Source organism: Quercus lobata, chromosome 7 (genome assembly GCF_001633185.2).
Source record: "Quercus lobata isolate SW786 chromosome 7, ValleyOak3.0 Primary Assembly, whole genome shotgun sequence".
In the NCBI taxonomy this organism is placed as follows: Eukaryota; Viridiplantae; Streptophyta; class Magnoliopsida; order Fagales; family Fagaceae; genus Quercus; species Quercus lobata.
The window spans coordinates 18,665,032-18,684,970 of record NC_044910.1 but is presented as its reverse complement, the minus strand read 5'-3'; the positions used below and the strand labels follow the sequence as shown (position 1 = coordinate 18,684,970).

Sequence of the window (19,939 nt, the reverse complement as noted above, 5' to 3'; positions counted from 1 at the left end):
AAGTTTTAATTTTTTATTTGACTTCCTTCTGTACCAGAGCAATCTTATAGTTGCTATGCATCCATTTTCCTCCTTTAAGCTTGTTAATGCCTAGTCCATATCAAAAGAGCAGCACCAATCTGCCCAGAAGTTACATTAGCTCAATTGAAGTTATTCCTTTACTTGGATGGAATTCAAAACACAAACAAGATTTTTAAGTCCATTGGATGGAATTTAAAACACACAAAATTTGTAAGCTCATTAAGAAATGGGTTTTTGTTTTCGGCAATGGATTAATGTTTTGCAAGAATGGGTTTTCATTTTCCAATTTGGGATGGCGTTTTATGGCGTGGGATTTCCGTTTACGAGCCACCGTGCCAGTACTCTTGCAAAGCAAATCTGAGATAGACGATGTCTTTCGCGGATTCAAGGAGCAGTGGGTTTTGGTTTTTTGGCGGAGAGGTAATGTTTCTCAAGGTTGGGTTTTTATTTTCTGGCATGGGATGGTGTCTTCCGGGGTGATTTTTCCATTTTCACACCACCGTACTCCAGCCGCTGCAATTTGTTTTGGGGTTGAAGCTTTTTCACATATGAGCTTTGGGAGGAAGAAGAAGGAAAGGTAGTTACGGTGGTATTTCTCATTTATTAATTGAAAATTTGAAATAATTAAAGTTAAGTGCTGTGGTGGTGGGCCCAAGGTGCTGAGGTGGCTGGCCACATATGAAAGTTGTGCAAAAAGTTGTGGGGGGAGGGTGTGGCATCAGAATTACCCAGCTGTAGGTTGAACTTGGAAATGTGAATCAAAATTATCCATATCCACCAAACAATGATTGGAGTAAAATAGGCAAAGTCATAGAAAAATGGGGTGACTGGTTCCACGTGGGCTGTTTGTAATTGGTTGAAGTTGATAGCAAGTAAGTTGTATAACTGTACTCTGAAGTTTAACCCTCCGGCCTCCATCCGGTCCCAACCATTTAAAAACCTTTCCCCAACATCAGAGCAGAACAAAACTCAAATAAAAAGCCGTCAGAGACTCCAACTCAAAGCCCTGCGTGTTTTTTTTTTTCTTTTTTTTTTTTCCTCTCTTCTCTCCCTCCCTCCCTCCCTGCCCGCCAGCCAAACCCAACACAACACTGCCTAATTAAAAAAAGAAAGAAGCTTAAAACCCTAAAAAAAGCGATGGCCGCCGATCCGAATCAGCAGCAGCAGCAGCAAGTGGGTCTCCTCTTGGGTCAAGACCCATCCCACTTCGAAACCCTAATCTCCCACCTGATGTCCTCAACCAACGAGCAGCGTTCACACGCCGAGTCCCTTTTCAATCTGTGCAAGCAGTCTCACCCAGACGCTTTAGCACTTCAACTATCTAATCTCCTCCAATCCTCTCCTCGCCCGGAGTCCCGAACCATGTCCGCCATCCTCCTCCGCCGCCAGCTCACCGATATCTGGCCCCGACTCGCCGACTCCACTCGCTCCGCCCTCAAATCCCTCCTCCTCACCTCCCTCCAGACCGAACAAATCAAATCCATCTCTAAAAAACTCTGCGACACCGTTTCTGAACTCGCCTCCCTTCTTTTACCCGACAATTCCTGGCCTGAACTCCTCCCTTTTATCTTCCACTGCGTCACTTCCGATAATCTCATTCTCCAGGAACTTTCTCTCATCATTTTCGCTCAATTGGCTCATTATATCGGCGAAACCCTCGTCCCTCACCTCACCACTCTCCACGACGTTTTCCTCAATTGCCTCGCCTCCCCTCGGAGTAATTCCGATGTCAGGATCGCTTCCCTTGGCGCCGCTATCAATTTTGTTCAGTGCTTGTCCAGTGCCTCTGATCGGGACCGCTTCCAGGACTTGTTGCCGTTGATGATGCAGACTTTGACTGAGGCATTGAATTGCGGTCAGGAGGTCACGGCGCAGGAGGCGCTGGAGTTGCTGATCGAGTTGGCCGGGACGGAGCCCAGGTTTTTACGAAGGCAGTTGGTGGATGTGGTTGGGTCCATGTTGCAGATTTCCGAGGCGGAGAGTTTGGATGAGAACACTAGACATTTGGCCATTGAGTTTGTGATTACGTTGGCAGAGGCCAGAGAGAGGGCGCCTGGTATGATGAGGAAGTTGCCACAGTTCATCCAGAGGCTTTTTGCAGTGCTGATGAATATGCTCTTAGATGTGGAGGATGATCCTGCGTGGCACAATGCCGAGACTGAGGATGAGGATGCTGGCGAGAGTAGTAATTATGCCTTCGGTCAGGAGTGTTTGGACAGGCTGTCCATTTCGTTGGGAGGGAATACCATTGTGCCTGTTGCGTCCGAGCTTTTCCCGGCTTTCTTGGCTGCTCCTGAATGGGAAAAGCATCACGCCTCCCTCATCGCCCTTGCTCAAATCGCTGAGGGTTGCTCCAAGGTCTTAGAAACAAAAACAAACAAAAATTAAAGCATAAGCATTGCCCCTTGCTGACTTTGATGTTTTACATTCACATTTGGACTGATTGCCAATGTTTTTCATCATTCACTTGGAAATTACTAATTAGATAGGCTGCTTTTCTTAAATTTCATTATTTCTTATCCATGTTTTATGATATTGCCAAATAGTTGTTAATGCCACTCTTTACTTTTTGATAATTCTATATTTACAACAATGGGAAAGGGGGGATTCGAACCCACTGAGCTACAATGTTTGATTGGGACTCTTTAATATTTGTACTTTTGTTTTAACTTGTTTTTCACAAACATTTGTTATTTTAGTGTCTCTGGTTCTTGTTTCTGCCATGGTCTACTTTTGGTTTTTAACTATGTTGACCGGAAGACTTAATTTGCTCTCAAGTATGGTGTTCTTACCTTTTGTCTTTCTTGATACAGGTAATGATAAAAAATCTGGAGCAGGTAGTGTCAATGGTTTTGAAATCATTCCAAGATCCCCACGCCCGGGTGCGATGGGCAGCGATAAATGCAATTGGGCAATTGTCCACGGACTTGGGCCCAGAGTTGCAAGTTCATTATCATAGTCAAGTTCTACCTGCATTAGCTGGGGCTATGGATGATTTTCACAATCCCCGAGTTCAGGTTTGTGATATTAGGAGTACTATATCCTACTTGTTATTGTTTCTTTTTGGCTCCTTTTTTTCTTCTATTTTATTTTTTCCCTGTAAATAAATGTTTATTGTTTGTTTATTACAGGCCCATGCGGCTTCAGCTGTGCTCAATTTCAGTGAGAATTGCACCCCTGATATTTTAACACCATATTTGGATGTTATTGTAACCAAACTTCTTGTCCTCCTCCAGGTAATCCTCCTTGTCCTCAACCTCACCTTGAGCTTGTGTGCACTTTTCCATATTTTACTGTTTGATGATGGAATCAAAAGTAGATGGAATTCTTAGATTCTTTTCCCTCTTAGAAGTAAAAAAAGAAAAGAAAAGAAACTAAGAAAAAACTGCAGGAGAAGAGGGTGCAACCCTAGCAGGATGTACACGAAGGGAGGTACTGGGAAAAATTACTTAAAAAGAAGAGGGAAAAAGGGAAATGTTGGCAAAACAAATGAAAATGTAAAAATACCTAAAAAATTGAGCTAAACTAAAAAAGAGTACAGTCATGGAACTTTTTCTTTTTAATTTTGTGGCTAAGCATACAGTTATTGGATTTGTTGAGTCATGAGGATGATCAGACTGCCGAATGAATGAGCTCTTGTTATTTTTGTTGAAGCATGTAATTTTTGTTCTTGTTATTATTTTCTCAACAAGGATGATGCCGGACAAGATATGGGATTTGTTTTTATCATTTGTTATTTTTTTTATAACGATAAATAACAGAACATCTATGCAAAACAAACATCCAATCCAACAAAGTTCTAAAGAAAATTAATTTGAGGTTAGGCATAGTTCTCTCTGTATCCTCAAAACTCCGATCATTCCTCTTCCTCCATAAACGCCACATTAAGCAATGCGGAGCAGCCATACATAAGTGACCATTCCGATGAAGCTAACAACTCAACAATAGTCTTCGGCATTACCCAAAAAATCCAAATAAACCCAACACCATAGACTACAAGACATGGGGTTTTGTTTTTATCATTTGTTATTTTTTGATTTTTTATGTAATTTTCAGAATTTTATGATTTATGATTTTATTTCTTTTATTTTAGGTGTTTTTAAGGATGTCCTAGTAAACTTAGAGTCCTATTATGATTTTGTAACTATTAGAATCTGTTTAGGATTATCCTTACTTGGAAAATAAAGCTTTTTTTGGAGCCTTTAAATAGGCTAGTAATCTATAAACAAAAGTGAACAATCTGCTTTCTTCTTCTTCTTCTTCTAAAAAAAAATAAAAAAATAATTTTTTTTTTTTTAAATTTTTTTTATTTCGGAGTTCTTCCTTGTGAATTCAAGGTTCCCTTATGGATTAAGGGTTTGCTTCTAGCTAGAAAGATATCTAGCCTTACCATGTTTCCTTGATTTAAGTGTGTATATATATATATGTTTTTATATTATATTATATTATTTTTTATATTTATAATTTTACTTTTAAAAAAAGACTCTTAAATCAAGGAAATAAAATCCTAAGAGCACTAGCATTAGGTTTAGTGTATTTTTTATATAAGTAAAATAAAAAATATATATACATACACTTAAATCAAGGAAATAAAATCCTAAGAGCACACCAAACACCAAAAATCATGCTTCATGAGATGTGCCAAATCTCAAATTTTTTTTTTTTATAACATGCTACGGTACCCCTTGTACTAGTAGAAGGGCACTGTAGCATGTTGTAAAAAATTTATTCTTTTTTTATTCTCTCCTCTATGTCCTCACTTTCTTCCCCTCTCAAACTGCTCTCTTTCTTCCCCTCTCAAATCTTCTCTCAAACTGTTCTCTTTCTTCCCCTTTCACACTGTTCTCTTTCTCAGTTGAATGTCCATGGCCATAGCCTCTTTGCTCTGCCCCAAATTTCTCGGATCTAAACCTCTTTACCTGGCTTTTTTTTTTTTTTTTGATAGGTAATCAGAAAACTATTATAAATGAGTAAATAAGGAAAAGTACAAGTTGTTCATGATGATGAACAACAAGAAATAATAGAACAAACAGCACAACAAAAAGAGTAATCAGGAAACTAAGCTAAGGGAAGACATAAACTCAGAGAGAGAAGAACAATTAGTTAAGCCCCAACAACGAGACCACTCCAAAAGACTACGTTGGCATAAAACCTTTAACTCATTCAACGTTTCCTCATTATCCTCAAAGGAATGACGATTTCGTTCCAACCACACAATCCACATTAAGCACCTTGGAACCAAATTCCAAATGTCCGAATTATGTTTCCCAAGCCACTGATGCCAACAAGATAACAAACCCGCCATTGATCTTGGCATAACCCAATGAATACCAAAAGCCTGAAGCATAAAAGTCCATAGGGAATGAGTAACAGGACAATGAAGAAGAAGGTGGTCTACCGACTCCCCATCACAACAACACATACAACACCAAGTAGCCAACAGGCAACCCCTAAGCATTAGATTATCCAACGTGACGATCCGACCATGTGCAATTGTCCACAAAAAGAATGCCACTCGCCTAGGAATCTTTGGATTCCAAACACCCTTCCAAGGAAACAAAGAATTCAAAACACCCCAAATCGCATGGTAATAAGATCGGGTGTCAAACTTACCATCACCTTTTAGCCACCAACAAAGAGTATCACTCCTATCAACCCGAGGAATATGAGTTTGGATAAGCTGGAATAGAGAAAAAGATGCAGCTAGATCCCAATCTTCAAAAGCTCTATAAAACCTTAAATCCCATACTCTAACAGTACCCCTTCTGGAATCCACAAAACCTTAGAGATACAAGCATCCTTGACCGCTGAACACACAGAGCTCACGATAGAGATCTTTAATAGTATTATCACCAATCCATCTATCATGCCAAAAGCGGATACAAGTGCCTTCACCCACTATAAAAGACAGATGCTTAGAGAAGCTCTCCCACCCTCGCTTGACTCCTTTTTTTGGTGATGGCTGGTGTTATGGTACAATGTGGTCTCATCTGTTTGTGGGTGTTGGTTGGTTGATTTTTTGTGGTGCAATTGGTGTTTATGGGTGTTTTGTGGTGTGATTGGTGTTTATGGGTGTTTTGTGGTTTTGGGTGTGAGTGTTTATGGGTTGTTTGCCAGTGGCTGTGGGTGTTTGGCTGTGGGTATGAGTGTTTGGCAGTGGGTGTGGGTGTGGGTGTGGGTGTTTTGGTTGATTTTGATTTTGATTTATGTGGATTTGGTTGTTGGCAGTGGGTGTGAACTTGGTTGTTGTCATTGATTATACACACTTGATTGTGTGAAAACCAAAGCTTTTCTTCAATATTTCAATGGGTTAGCAGTGGGGGTAGTAGTGTGAAAATCAAAGCTTTTTTTCAATATTTCAATGGGTTAGCAGTGGGGGTAGTGGTGGGTGGTGGCTGGCTGGTTGTGAGAGGTATTTTTTTTTTTTTTTTAATAAAGGTAGAAGTTATCTTAGGCTATTTTCATGGGTGATGTGTTAAAGTAAGAGATGGGATGTAGGGTATATTTTGAAATGCTATATTAAAATAATAAAGTAACTTTTTGATGTGTGAAAATAACATATTTTTGAAACAGCTGATGCTGATGCTCTAAGTCCCAAAATTACAAAAATTACATTAAAAAAAAAAATTTGATAAAAACAAAACTCCGTATCTTGTCCAACATTAGACCCCTCCACCTGAATGAAACTTGGCCTCGAGTTTTCATTTGAAAAAGTATTTTGCTCCAAATAAAAAAATATTTTTAATACTTTAATAATTTGATTTGGTTTTGAAACTTGCATCCTTGTAACATAAATTTTTTCTCATTGGATTGAAATTGATTTGCAACATCAATTAACAAAGGATTGAAGACAATCAAAATTTTCTACTCAGAATATGAATAGATTGTGTTATAGTGGTCTTCTAGAAATCAACTGGATCTATGGAATTATGGGTTATGGGCTAATCATCTTTTTTTGATAGGTAATCAGAAATTTATTAATAAAGAGAAAAAAGAAAAGAAAAGTACAAGTTGTTCATGATGATGAACAAGAAGAAAAAAAACAAACAACACAGCAAAACAAGAAATCAAGAAACTAAGCTAAGTGAAGACATATTTGAATTCAATTGGATCTTCCACAATATTCCATTTGATGATTCAATCATTCTCCTCAATCAACTCCATCTTCTTTTCTGTGACCTCTTCATCAATCTCTTGAAAAGTATTATCTTCAAGCTTCAATTCGTCAACTTTTTGCACGAATTTTCAACTTTATTAATCACTTCAAGATTTTCATTGAAACTTGGTTCTATATTGTTGATTCCCAATAATGTTATATATCTTCTCTTGAAGGTTGAATGTAGAGTACATCAATATAATTCATGGAGTAAGATTTTTTCGCCATATAATCTTGTTTTGTAAAGCACAATATTACCTTGTAATTCTTGGCAAAAAATTCGAATCCAAGCATCTTTTCATCCTTGGCCATGAACAAATTTTGTCTTGGATTCTATGAAATTGTGTTCACTCCCACCAATCTAAGGCATGCCGAATAAGCTTATACAAAGTGAATTAAACTCTCTCCTTAGGAATATCCATAAGTCAAAGAATCCTTTAGGTCAAGTGTCCAATCATGAAAATTTGTGATCCTTATGAATAGTATGAAACAAAACGTGCTTACCAATAGGTTGTGCAGGGGCTATATATCTGCTATTTTTTATCCCTATTTCTTACATGGTTCAAACTAGCTTGATGAGCATGTCCCAAATGTCATGGGCCGCTAGTTATCTTCTCACCCTTAGTTTGAATAGCTACTTTGAGGGCTTGCACCCAGCAATCACCGTTAATAGGGTGTTGTTCTTGCTGTTGCCCTTTGCCATATCAGAAATTTACATTAAAAAAAAAAAACCCTATATGTTTCCTATATCAAAGGAGAATTACAGATTCCTAGATTTAGATAAATATATTGATTTTTTCATTATGTAAGAACACTAATATTCTTTTGAGCTCTATTTTCATTACTTTTGAATTTTTAGGTTTCTATGTGATAAACATACAAACACGCATTAAATATGCAAATTGGCATAGATGGCCAACCTGCCAAACAGCTCTAATTTTCATTTTTCCAGTTGTTATTCTTCAACATTATTGCTGTGAAAATACATGCTTTCAAACTTATTTTGTGCCCATGAGAGAATAGTTAAAAATGACTAATTTCCATGAATGTCTGCTTTCTTAACTACATAAAACTGAAATGATGACTCAACAAAGGGGTTGGTTGGGGAGTGACATCGATAGATTGTATTTACTTAGTTGCAAAGGAAATAAGGAAGAAAGTCATGGAAGAGAATAGGGAATGATGCCTGATTATGGATAAAATCATGGAAACTACATTCTATTAATCATTTATGGTTTCCTTTTCTAGTAGGATTCAAGCTGTAGTTTTTGGAAATTAAAGGCTTTTTAAGTTTTATAGTTGAGGTGTTAATTTAGGAAGTTGGAGGGTGATGGAGAAAATGATAGAACTGTGGGAGAGAGAAATTGTAAAGAGTAAGACTTACAAGTGTGAATGAGAGGCTCTTTTTTAGCTCTGGTATGAAAGTACGCTTGTTTTTTTTTTCTTGGAATGCAGATGCTCTCCCACATTACCTATAGATGATTTAATATAGCATTATGTGTTGGTGTGTTGGATTTGTTAAAATTGATAAGCTTACAATCCCTATGTTCTGTGCTTAAAACTTCTTGGTTTGGGGGATGGAGAAGTAGGAGGATAGAAAATGAGGAGGGGATGGAAAAGTGGAGGGATAGAAGAGATTTTTGTTTTTCCCCTAGGCCTAGTGTGTTTGGTTGGGAGGATGGAAAAGTAGAGGGGTGGAAAACTCCTTTGGTTAAGAAAAAATAATGAGGGGATAGAAAATATAATTTGTATGAATTTACTCTCATGCCCCTATTTATATAAATGTTATAATTATTTTATTTTATATTGTATTCCACAAACATATTAACTACATTTACAAGCATATCATATCAATTTACCCTTTTATTTTAATTACGCAAGTAATTTCTCATAAAAAACACACAAATTATAGGAATAACAACTGATGCTTGTATGAAAATACAAAACACATTTGGTAGTTCCATAAAAAAATAGAAAAAAAAATTATACAATAATGACCCTTTCTTTTTGCTGCCAAGTGCTATAAATGTGTGCACCCTATGTCCCTATCCCTTTGTTACTTGTTTATAGGAATGGGAATTTCAGAATACAGATACAAAATAGTGCATTCATGGTCAAGTCTCACAAAAAAGAATTTCATTTTTCAACCTCCTCCTGATCTCACACTAATGCTTCGTATGCTCTCATGGACAGCAATGCTCTCTCTCTCTCTGCGAAATTCATGGCAAAACTGGGTTTTCTTTGGTTTATACTCTAATGTTAATTCTGATGTTGAAATTATGGGTTTAATTTTCTGGGTTAGTTTGCTGAAGGTAGGGTAGTGAATTTGAGATGTTATAGAGAAGGGCAGAAGAGGGAAAATATGTAAATGTGTTTATGCCCGTGTTTTCTCCTGTGTTTTCCTCCCAAATCGGGTATTGATTTTTGATTTTTCATGGGCTTGGGGAGAAAACACCCAGGCTCCTCCAAAATCCACTCCCTTTTCTCCTATCAACCAAACAACCAAAAAATCATTTTCTCACTACTTTTCTTTCCCCCATTTTCCATCCACCCAATAATCACCCTGAACCAAACACAGTATAAATTGCTTTCTGAAGATTAAAATTGAAAAGCTTCTTCTATATCTTGTTGTGGTGATATATCCTGGACCATGCTTTTAAGCTTTTTTTCATGGGAGTTATTATTTTCTTTGGTCAGTCATTACACCTCCTCCCCCCACCCTCATTTCTTTGAGCTTATATCCTTTGTGTTATTTATACACATTCCAGAATGGGAAGCAAATGGTGCAAGAGGGTGCTTTGACAGCTTTAGCATCAGTTGCTGATTCATCACAGGTACTTTGGTTACCCATGATACAAGTGTTTTCATTTTTATTTTAGAATGCATCAATATAACATGGTATTGTTGAACAGGAGCAATTCCAAAAGTATTATGATGCTGTAATGCCATACTTGAAAACTATTTTGGTGAATGCAAATGATAAGTCTAATCGCATGCTTCGTGCCAAATCTATGGAGTGCATTAGTTTGGTTGGAATGGCTGTTGGGAAGGACAAGTTTAGGGATGATGCTAAGCAGGTGATAATTTATAACATTTTCTAGTCTTTTGATTCTTAGATTGTCACACTACCCATAATCACTTGATTTATTATGGATGATGACTTTTTTTTTTCCCTCTCTCTCTCTCTCACCTAGAATATTGGAGTGTGTCCTTACTAGTTTTTTTTTTCTTGGAAGGTTATGGATGTCTTAATGTCATTGCAAGGATCACAAATGGAGTCAGATGACCCGACTACAAGCTACATGTTACAGGTTTGTTCTCACCATTTGAAGAAATAACTTGGAGATCTACATAGATATCATGTTCTTTTATCTTCTGACTGATAAATGTTTAATATATTATTTGTTTCAATATTGATGGTAAAAAAGCTAACTGCTTGATTATTTTTCAGGCATGGGCCAGACTTTGCAAGTGTCTTGGGCAGGATTTTCTTCCTTACATGAATGTTGTCATGCCCCCATTGCTTCAATCTGCTCAACTTAAGCCTGATGTAACTATTACATCTGCGGATTCAGATGATGATATTGATGAAGATGATGAAAGGTTTCCTTTTTCCCTAGCTTTAAATTATAGTATTGGGTTTTTTTTTTTAATTTTATATATATATATATATTTTTTAAATTTATTATTTGAGATTATTTCTATAGAATTTCCTCTCCTTTATCACTTAGCGTGGTTTGTCTTATTTTATTTTATTTTTATAAATATTTTAAAAACTGCCTTTTTGCTTTTTACTTGTTTACATTTTATTCATTTAGGGTGGAGATAAACTCATCATCCAGATTTTGAACTGCTTCTTAAATCAGTTTTGTTATCTATGGTGGTATTAGGCAAGATAGAGGTGCACTTAGCCATTTCATTAAAACATTTAGGTCACATACTAACATACATGTACATACAAACATCTATCTGTAGTCATCTATCATTTCCTGGCCCCAGAACTTGATCCTAGACTTTTTCTTTTGTTGTAAAAACCATTAAGTTGAATGACTGGCCTTGGGTGTTTACCATGTTTCTTAACAGCTCATGGATTTATTATTATTATTTTTTAGAATATTTGTTTTAGGAACTTGTCATATATTGCCTTCTGTTGTTGTCTTGTTCTTGCAAAAAAAGAGCACTTGCTCTTAAATGAAAAAGAAGAGGTCCTCAAAGAAAAATAATGATTATGTTGTTGTCTTGTTCTTGCAAAAAAAGAGCACTTGCTCTTAAATGAAAAAGAAGAGGTCCTCAAAGAAAAATAATGATTATGTTTAGATACCAATGTTTTTATGGTATTCTCTATGTTTCTTATTGCAGTATTGAAACTATTACTCTTGGGGATAAAAGAATAGGAATCAAGACTAGTGTCCTGGAGGAAAAAGCTACAGCTTGTAACATGCTTTGTTGCTATGCTGATGAGTTGAAGGAAGGATTTTTCCCATGGATTGAGCAGGTTTGGCTTGATTTACATTTTAGGGGCTTTTTTTATTGTTTTTTTTTGTTGTGTTTTTATTTCATTTTAAAAATCTTCTTAGATCCTTCGGGTGCTTACTTTGAAGGATCTCAAAAAATATGATACTGACTACGAATATGTATAGGTTGCTCCGACATTGGTTCCCCTTCTTAAATTTTATTTCCATGAAGAAGTCAGGAAAGCAGCTGTTTCGGGTATGGTCATGAACTTTGCTCTTTCTTTTTCCTAATGTGAGTTGTTGCAGAACTGACTGAAATTCTTGATGTTGTCTATCCACTTTGTCCATAGCCATGCCAGAATTGTTGCGTTCTGCTAAATTAGCTGTAGAGAAGGGGCAGTCTAATGGTTGTAATGAGTCTTACATAAAGCAATTGTCTGATTACATAATACCAGCATTGGTGGAGGCTTTACACAAGGTTGCACTTCTGTTTGAGTCGTTTGTATTTTATTTGAATCAGTTTGTTTAAGGTCATTAAATACCATTTAGGTTTGTTGCTGATTTATTTGAACTGTGGCTGACTTTCAGGAGCCAGAGGTAGAAATTTGTGCAAGCATGTTGGATGCATTGAATGAATGCGTACAGGTTTGTACATCCATTTATGAGGTTGGAGTATGTATTATTAGTACAAAAATGCATTTTTTTTTTTAAATATTTCTTTTTATCCTTGGTATATCCGTTGTGTTGTGCCTCCTAGCAAAGCCTATTTTAACTAAGATGGGTCCTAATGAGATTGTCTCTTTTTGACTTGGAACATTACACCTAAAGAGGTTTTATTTGGTATTATTCTTTTGATACTATAACAACAACTTAGCCTTAGTCTCAAAACTTTGGGGTTGGATATGGATCCTCAACAGGCTATTGATTCTTTTTATAATGGACTGAAATATCTCTGAACTTACAGTGAACCTTATGTTACTTTGTAGCATCCTATGATTCTTTCTTTTGGTAAATGTTCCTTTTCAGCAATAATAGTCCTGTGCCCATTGTTCAGCTGTTCTATGTCTAGAGTTTAAATATAATATATTTTTTTTCTCTTCCTAGTAAAAGGTCACATAACTCACATGCCACTTTGGCTGCTTCCTTTAATTACCACAAGTGGTGCTGTATTGCAGCAAGGCGGTCATGCCTACTAACTTTACGCCATTTAGCTCTAGCTCGCATCTTCTCCCCCTGTAACAGTAGGGTGGAGGTGAGGTTGTGAATTCGAGATCCATTTGGTGTGAACTTATCAAGAAAAAAAATTATTTGGTGCCCTTTTTCCCCATTCTGGTTGTTCATGCAGTTTCTTGAATGCTGTTGCTAATAGTGTTTCTTCAGATGTTCTCCTTCTGTGGAATTTGTCTATACAGTCTAGTAGATGCTTCTTGCTTTCTGTAGACATCTTCAATTTTCATAGCTTAATCTTTACATGCATGGGGCCAGCATGCAATGTCTGATTGAAGCTAGACCTATATGGTTTTGAAGCTAATATAATGAGTATCTTAGGGTTAAATTGAATTGAGTTTGTAGTTTATGAGTTGTGGATGTTTTTGTGTAAGGGCAGATCTGGAATTAAATTCCTACATAAAATTTTACTTTAGGGTTACTTCTTGATTGCTTGATCTGGAGTATTTTAGAATATGTAATGGAAGTCTGTTACTGGGTTTGACCATGTCTTTTCTTTACTTGTCAAATTGGGAGACTTAGTCCTAGTAGGTTAAGAATCAAGGAGCGCCACGACCACCCTAAAATACCTAATTTTGCTGCTGTCCAGAATTCTTGCACCCTGTCATTCTCTGTTTCAGCTGCTTCTTCATCCCTTGAAATTGGAGTGCAGCTTATGTTACTTTCTTCTTGTTTGGTATTTACTCTTTTTTTTTTTTTTTTACACCCAAAATCTCCTCACAATTGAATCCTGGTATGTTTTTGTTCTATGCTTTAAATTTTTATAAAGCATTGTGAGCACCTAGGAAGCACAGATACAACAAAATGCCCAATGTGTCTGTGTTAGACACATGTTGGACACAGAATATATATATATATATATATATATATAAAATATCAGACTCTGCTGGGACATGGTCTCAACACGGCAGTAAAAAAAGTTAAAGAAAAGGGGAAAAAGCAAGATTTTTTAGAACTTAGCACAATCCGAAGCATCAGGCTTTAGGGCTGTAAAATTTTGATCAATCTTTCTCTTTCTCACCCTGGAACACTGGAATTTCTCATTTCTCTTGCCGATTTGGTTGATCAGCACCTTAGAGGCTCTAGACTTGGCTCAATGACAATAAAATAATTTTTGAGCAAGACTTAGGTACAATACTTAGATGCTGTTCCTTAGGCTCTTTTCTTAAGATTCTGCCATGTGCATTTTTTCTCATGGATAGAAGTGTATTTTTTATTTAAGTAGCCACATGGTTGAATCTTAAGAGGAGAGTCTAAGGAACAACACTTAAAGTATTGTACCTAAGTTCTGTCCATAATTTTTTATGTTTGTTGTTATTATTAAAAGTCCATGAAACTAGAATGCCATGAAGAAATTTGAAGAAAAAGTTATTGAAAAGGGATTTCACATATTGGAGATGATGAATAAGATGTCAATGAGGAAATGATTTTGCAAGATGATGAAGAGGATGATAACATTGACTTGGAATATGGATATGAAGTTGATTTGGCTAGATAATGAACATGATAGAGAAAGAAATTATTATGCTGTCTTATATATCATGTCTACATTTGAGTTTGATCAATTTCGATGTGAATATTATATTTTTATATTAATTTAATTTATTTATTTAGATTTATTAAATATTAGTACATAAGTGATGATTAAATTCATCATTAGGCCAAGAACCTCATAGTTCAACTGGCATCTCTTGGGGTTTCCAATAGAGATGTCTGGGGTTTAAATCCCCCCTCCCCATTATAACAATTATTCATTATTAGTTGAATGTGTTTCAAATTTATAATAAATATACCCTTTTATATGTTTGTGTATATATATATATTTTAATAAAAAAATAAATTTATAAAGAGTTTTTGTATAAAAATAGAAAACAAAATCACAATACGATTCATGTTTTGACAACCATACTTGCTAGGTAAATTGCACTGCTCTTTCTTAAGGCTAAGCAAAATACAGAGACTGCCATTGTATTATCTCCCTGGCAGTGTTGTTATGTGAGCAATTACATTATTATTGCTTTCGCCTTCATTGTGTACTTTCCCATCTCTGACACTGAATTCACTAGCTTCTCAGCATGGATTAAAACATTATAATGATTGTCATAGTCGCGATTTTGTACCTGCAAAATTGGGAACCCTACTGCCAACACCAAACCATTTGTGGCATTAACTCTAATTTTAAGACCAGAACCATTCCTAAAACCGACTCCAATTAGGATGCTCAATCTAAATTTTACTAATGTGAATGAATACTTGTATTTTTCACCTAACTTAAAGAAAAATTTTAATTTGCCCCCATTTATTTGATGGACATGTTTGACTGACAAGTGACTAGTAAATTTATTTTTCAAGAACTCTGTTGTAGCTACTTTTCTTCATGCTTCTTGGCTTTTGTGACATCGGCTGTGTGTACAGGTTATGCATATCTCTATCTCTAATGGTTTGAAACTCGCTTCCTTTATTTGTTTGTTTTTGGTTGGAGGTGGGCGATTTGGTGGTAATGTCCCTAATAATTTCAGGATGTTTTGTCAATGAGCTCTAGCTCAACCCTTCCTCCATAAAGAATGGGGCGGAGGGTGAGGTCATGAGTTCAAGACCCACTTAGTACATGTGTCTCGAATAAAAAAAATTATCAGGATTACTGGATATATGTTAATTTTGATTTTTTTGGGTTAGGTTTCTGGACCACTTCTAGATGTTAGCCAAGTAAGGTGCATTGTGGATGAGATTAAACAGGTGATCACAGCCAGTTCTTCTCGAAAACATCAAAGATCGGAGAGGACCAAAGCAGAGGACTTTGATGCAGAAGAAGGGGAGCTGCTTAAGGAAGAAAATGAACAAGAAGAAGAAGTATTTAATCAAGTATGTTATATGAACCTATATGTCATGGTATCTGGTTTATCAGTTTCTGCATTATATATTGATGTAAAAATGACCGTTAAGTTGTCTTCTCTGTTGACCTTGTTTATCTTTTCTTGATCAAGGTTGGTGATTGCTTGGGAACTTTGCTAAAAACTTTCAAGGCGTCTTTCCTGCCTTTCTTTGATGAGCTTTCATCCTATGTTACTCCTATGTTGGTGAGCTTTCCTGCCTTTCTTTTATCTCTTTGATTTTAGTTATTTATTCATTGATGTTTTTTGGGGCAAGGGCGTTATTTAGTACTGGGTTATGGGGATGTGCTTGCAACTTTATTACGGAACTAATGCCACCTTGGCCCCTCAAAGGGCTTAATATGTTACCACTTGACCAGCAGGAGGTTAGCAGCCACCTAATCAAAAGTGGAAATAAGAAACTACATTTATTTTCATGCCACTAGATGTAGTTCATTGAGGTTTTTTTTTATTAGTTTTAATTTTTTCTATTGAAACTGAAGGAAGCAGAAGGAAGGAAATGACAAAGCTAAATTGTGTTTATAGCATTGCCATTGTTTTTATTTTTTATTTTTCAAATGAAGTCTGACCAAACTTGTTGATCAAGCAGGGCAAGGATAAAACAGCAGAAGAGAGGAGGATTGCCATATGTATATTTGATGATGTTGTGGAGCACTGCCATGAAGCGGCCCTCAAGTAAGCATTTGCATATTTCTGTTTTATTGAAATTGTTATTGGCAGTTGGTTCCATGTATTTATTCAATTTGTTTGAACAGATACTATGATACGTACCTTCCTTTCCTATTGGAAGCCTGCAATGATGAGAGTTCAGATGTTCGTCAGGTTTGCCACGTTGATTAGAACTTTGTCATTGTGTTGTCAAGTTAATCATGGGTCTCATTTAAAATAACCTCAATCCCTTTTCAGGCAGCTGTTTATGGGATTGGTGTTTGTGCAGAGTTTGGTGGATCTGTGTTCAAACCTCTTGTCGGAGGTAGGCTGCTTTGCACTTGTATCTGCCTTTCTCCTTGGAGTTGTTGCCTTTATATATTATAGGTAGACAAATTGTTCATCTGAATTTTTGCAGAGGCTCTTTCGAGGTTAGATGTTGTAATAAGGCACCCTAGTGCACTGCACTCGGATAATGTAATGGCATATGACAATGCCGTTTCAGCTCTTGGGAAAATATGCCAGTTTCATCGTGATAGTATAGATGCAGCACAGGTACGTAGTATTTTTGTAGCTATGTCTTCTGGCCTTCTCAAGTGTCATTTTTTCCTTTCTCAGTCGACTTTGTTTCTGGCATTTGTCCTTTCATTTGGAGAAAGTGGAGGCCTCTGCTCTTGTTTTGGTCTTACATTTGTTTTTGGATAAGTTTAAGAATTTTCTTCCAAAAAATTAAAGATATACAACAAAAGTGCAGAACAAACTTAGTGACCTGCTATGAAGCACAAGTACCATCACGGTACAGGGTACATCGATACTACATATCTTGAAAAATTAGGGTACAACATGTCAAGGATACAATGACAATTAAATAATTAATAAATATATATATTTTTCAATATAATTTGTTTATTATAGGCTTTAAAAATAAATAAAAACCATCAAACTATTTGAAAATGTATCTAAAATTAATTCAAAAGGATTTTCAAAAAAACAATTAATTGAAAAGGAATAATATATAGCAAAGAAGTACAATGATAAGCATAAGATGGTGTTAATAAAAACAAATAAACGAACAAATGATCTCACATACTAACCTAAGTCTAACTACCATCAACTTTATTGATATCTAACAATCTTAGCCAAACTAAATCTATAATAATTTTTTTTAAAAATAAAATAAATACTAGTAGAAATCATGAGCCATACAGTTGTAAGCAAGTTTTTTTTATCACTTTAGTCAGTACAATACAAAGTTCTCGAATAGATGTATTAGTCACTTGAATAGAAAAAAAAAGTTCTAAGAGAATGAGAAGAGTGCTGAGAAGAGAGAATAAAAAAGCCAACTAACGTCTATTGTTGCCAGTAGAAGAAGATTTACAATGGGATGTTGATGCTTGGTGGCAGGGTCGGCCCAAGGCCCCCACCACAAAAAGTTTTTACACCCTAGGAAGCATTTTTCATTTTTCATTTCTAACAAGGCCGTGTCCGATCTGAGTCCTCATTAAAATAGCATTTTTTTCCCCTTCACTAACACATACAAGAATCCTCACTATTTGAGGTCTAGAAAGAACCAAGTTTTACAAACACCTGGACTAATCACCTAAAATTTAGTTAAATTTAGAAAGTTCTGTTTCCGTAGGAGGTTTCATAATGATATTGGAGATGTTTTGGACCCCACTCTCTCTTGCCATCTCTAGTAGACTGATTTTTTTATTAAGTTTCCTCTTGTTCACTTCTTTGGCTGGATCACTATTCTAAACAAGTTAGCCGAAAATGCTCATTACGTTATTTCTCTTGAAGGAATTTTAGTTGACTGATTGTAGATGGTTGTGCATCTGGTTGGGCTGAAGCAAGCTTCCTTATCTAATTATCTTAGAGTTTCAGCTTGATTAAAAGTAATTTGATGAAGTGCTTTACAAGATTGAACCCTAGTTCTAGTATAAGAAATGCTGGTAACTGATAGTTGCTTCTCATTGTGCCTTGCTCTATTCTTATCTGCCATTCTATTATATCTGAAGTCCTAGTCTATTACTTTCTTAATTGAGGTGTCCTTTTTTACTTCTTCCACATGGACTTGTAGAATCTTAATTGGTTCATTACCTTGTAAGGCTTTAAGCAATAGGAACTTTGCTGATGCAGAGGTAGGATTGTTTGTCTTATGGAGTTTTGGGTTCCATATCTGCTTCCATTAGTAGTTTATGAGCCCTACTTAATGATAATTCTGCTTCCATAATGACTTACCGCGAGTTCCGGACGGTGGATGCATTGGTTCTACTATGTTTCTCATGTCATCAATGGTTTTTCAGGTAGTCCCTGCCTGGTTAAGCTTCTTGCCTATAAAAGGTGATTTGATTGAAGCCAAGATTGTGCATGACCAGCTTTGTTCAATGGCAGAAAGGTAGAAATATGAATTGTTGGAGCATGATAATATAAATATATATATATTTTTTTTGTTTTTGTTTGTTGGGGGGGGAGGGGGGTGATTCATTGTTAGTGCATGGATGTATTGAAAAAAAAAAAAAATTGTGTTGCATCTTTGCAGGTCAGATAGAGAACTTTTAGGGCCAAACAATCAATATCTTCCTAAAATAGTTGCAGTCTTTGCTGAGGTATTATCTTCTGTATTCTGATGCCTGTTTACTTCAATCGTTTAAAATTATATTTTAGGTTTATTTATTTATTTATTTTTGTTCATTTACACTTACTTTTTGGTAAAATTGGTTGGTGTAGGTTTTATGTGCAGGTAAAGATCTTGCAACGGACCAAACTGCCAGTCGAATGATTAATCTGTTGAGGCAGCTTCAACAAACTTTACCACCTTCTACCCTTGCATCAACGTGGTCATCCTTGCAGCCTCAACAGCAGCTTGCGCTACAATCCATCCTTTCATCTTAGTTGCTTTTTGAATTGGTGGATTTTTTTATTGTACCTCTTTGGGAAGTCGCCTCATCTGGTCATCGTAATTTTTCTTCTATATTGGTGAGCGTGTTTGTGATGCCTTCCTTGGGTCGTCACAGTGTCATTGTTCCTGATATGGGAAGCTGCTGCATCAATTTTTATTCCATATGGCATTGGTGGGCATGTTTTGTTTCTGGAGAAGCAGTTGTGTCCGGTTGGTGTGCTTCGATCACCCATTCTTTTACAAATTGTATTACATAATTTGTTGTGTGGTTTGCTACTGAGGCAATGTTTTTGGTTAGTAGAGAGTAAAGGTGAGGAGTAGAGAATTTTTGGTATAGAATGTGTATACTAGAGTTGTTGATAGTCTGTCCTTGTCAAAAAGGAACCAAATGAAATAACAGCAAATTGTTAAAAACATACCAGTGTGGAGCTTTTTAGTGGATGGATGTGAGGTTGAGGTGTGTCATGGAAGCAAACTTCTAGCAGTTTTGGTGCTTTGAATTTTTGCTGAATGTGAAAACAGTCCAGTGTAATACCTTTATTTTGCCCTCGCAACATATATTCCTTGATAATTTCTGGTGTGAATGTTTCTGGGGTGCTGTTTCCTACCACTTTTTGAATGAAACATTATGCTATATTAT

The 19,939-nt window shown here is 36.2% G+C and overlaps 1 protein-coding gene across 1 annotated transcript; it reads left to right on the top strand.

The window, feature by feature from the left end:
* The first annotated feature begins 950 nt into the window (after positions 1-950).
* Positions 951-19,939, top strand: LOC115954197 (importin-5-like). Its single transcript, XM_031072108.1, has 20 exons — positions 951-2,379; positions 2,835-3,038; positions 3,153-3,257; positions 9,946-10,011; positions 10,090-10,254; positions 10,414-10,488; positions 10,629-10,780; positions 11,537-11,672; positions 11,818-11,887; positions 11,982-12,109; positions 12,220-12,276; positions 15,535-15,720; positions 15,843-15,935; positions 16,339-16,424; positions 16,505-16,571; positions 16,656-16,722; positions 16,816-16,952; positions 18,704-18,795; positions 18,940-19,006; positions 19,128-19,939. The coding sequence occupies exons 1-20, from the start codon at positions 1,159-1,161 to the stop codon at positions 19,290-19,292; spliced, it is 3,339 nt and encodes a 1,112-aa protein (XP_030927968.1). The 5' UTR covers positions 951-1,158; the 3' UTR covers positions 19,293-19,939.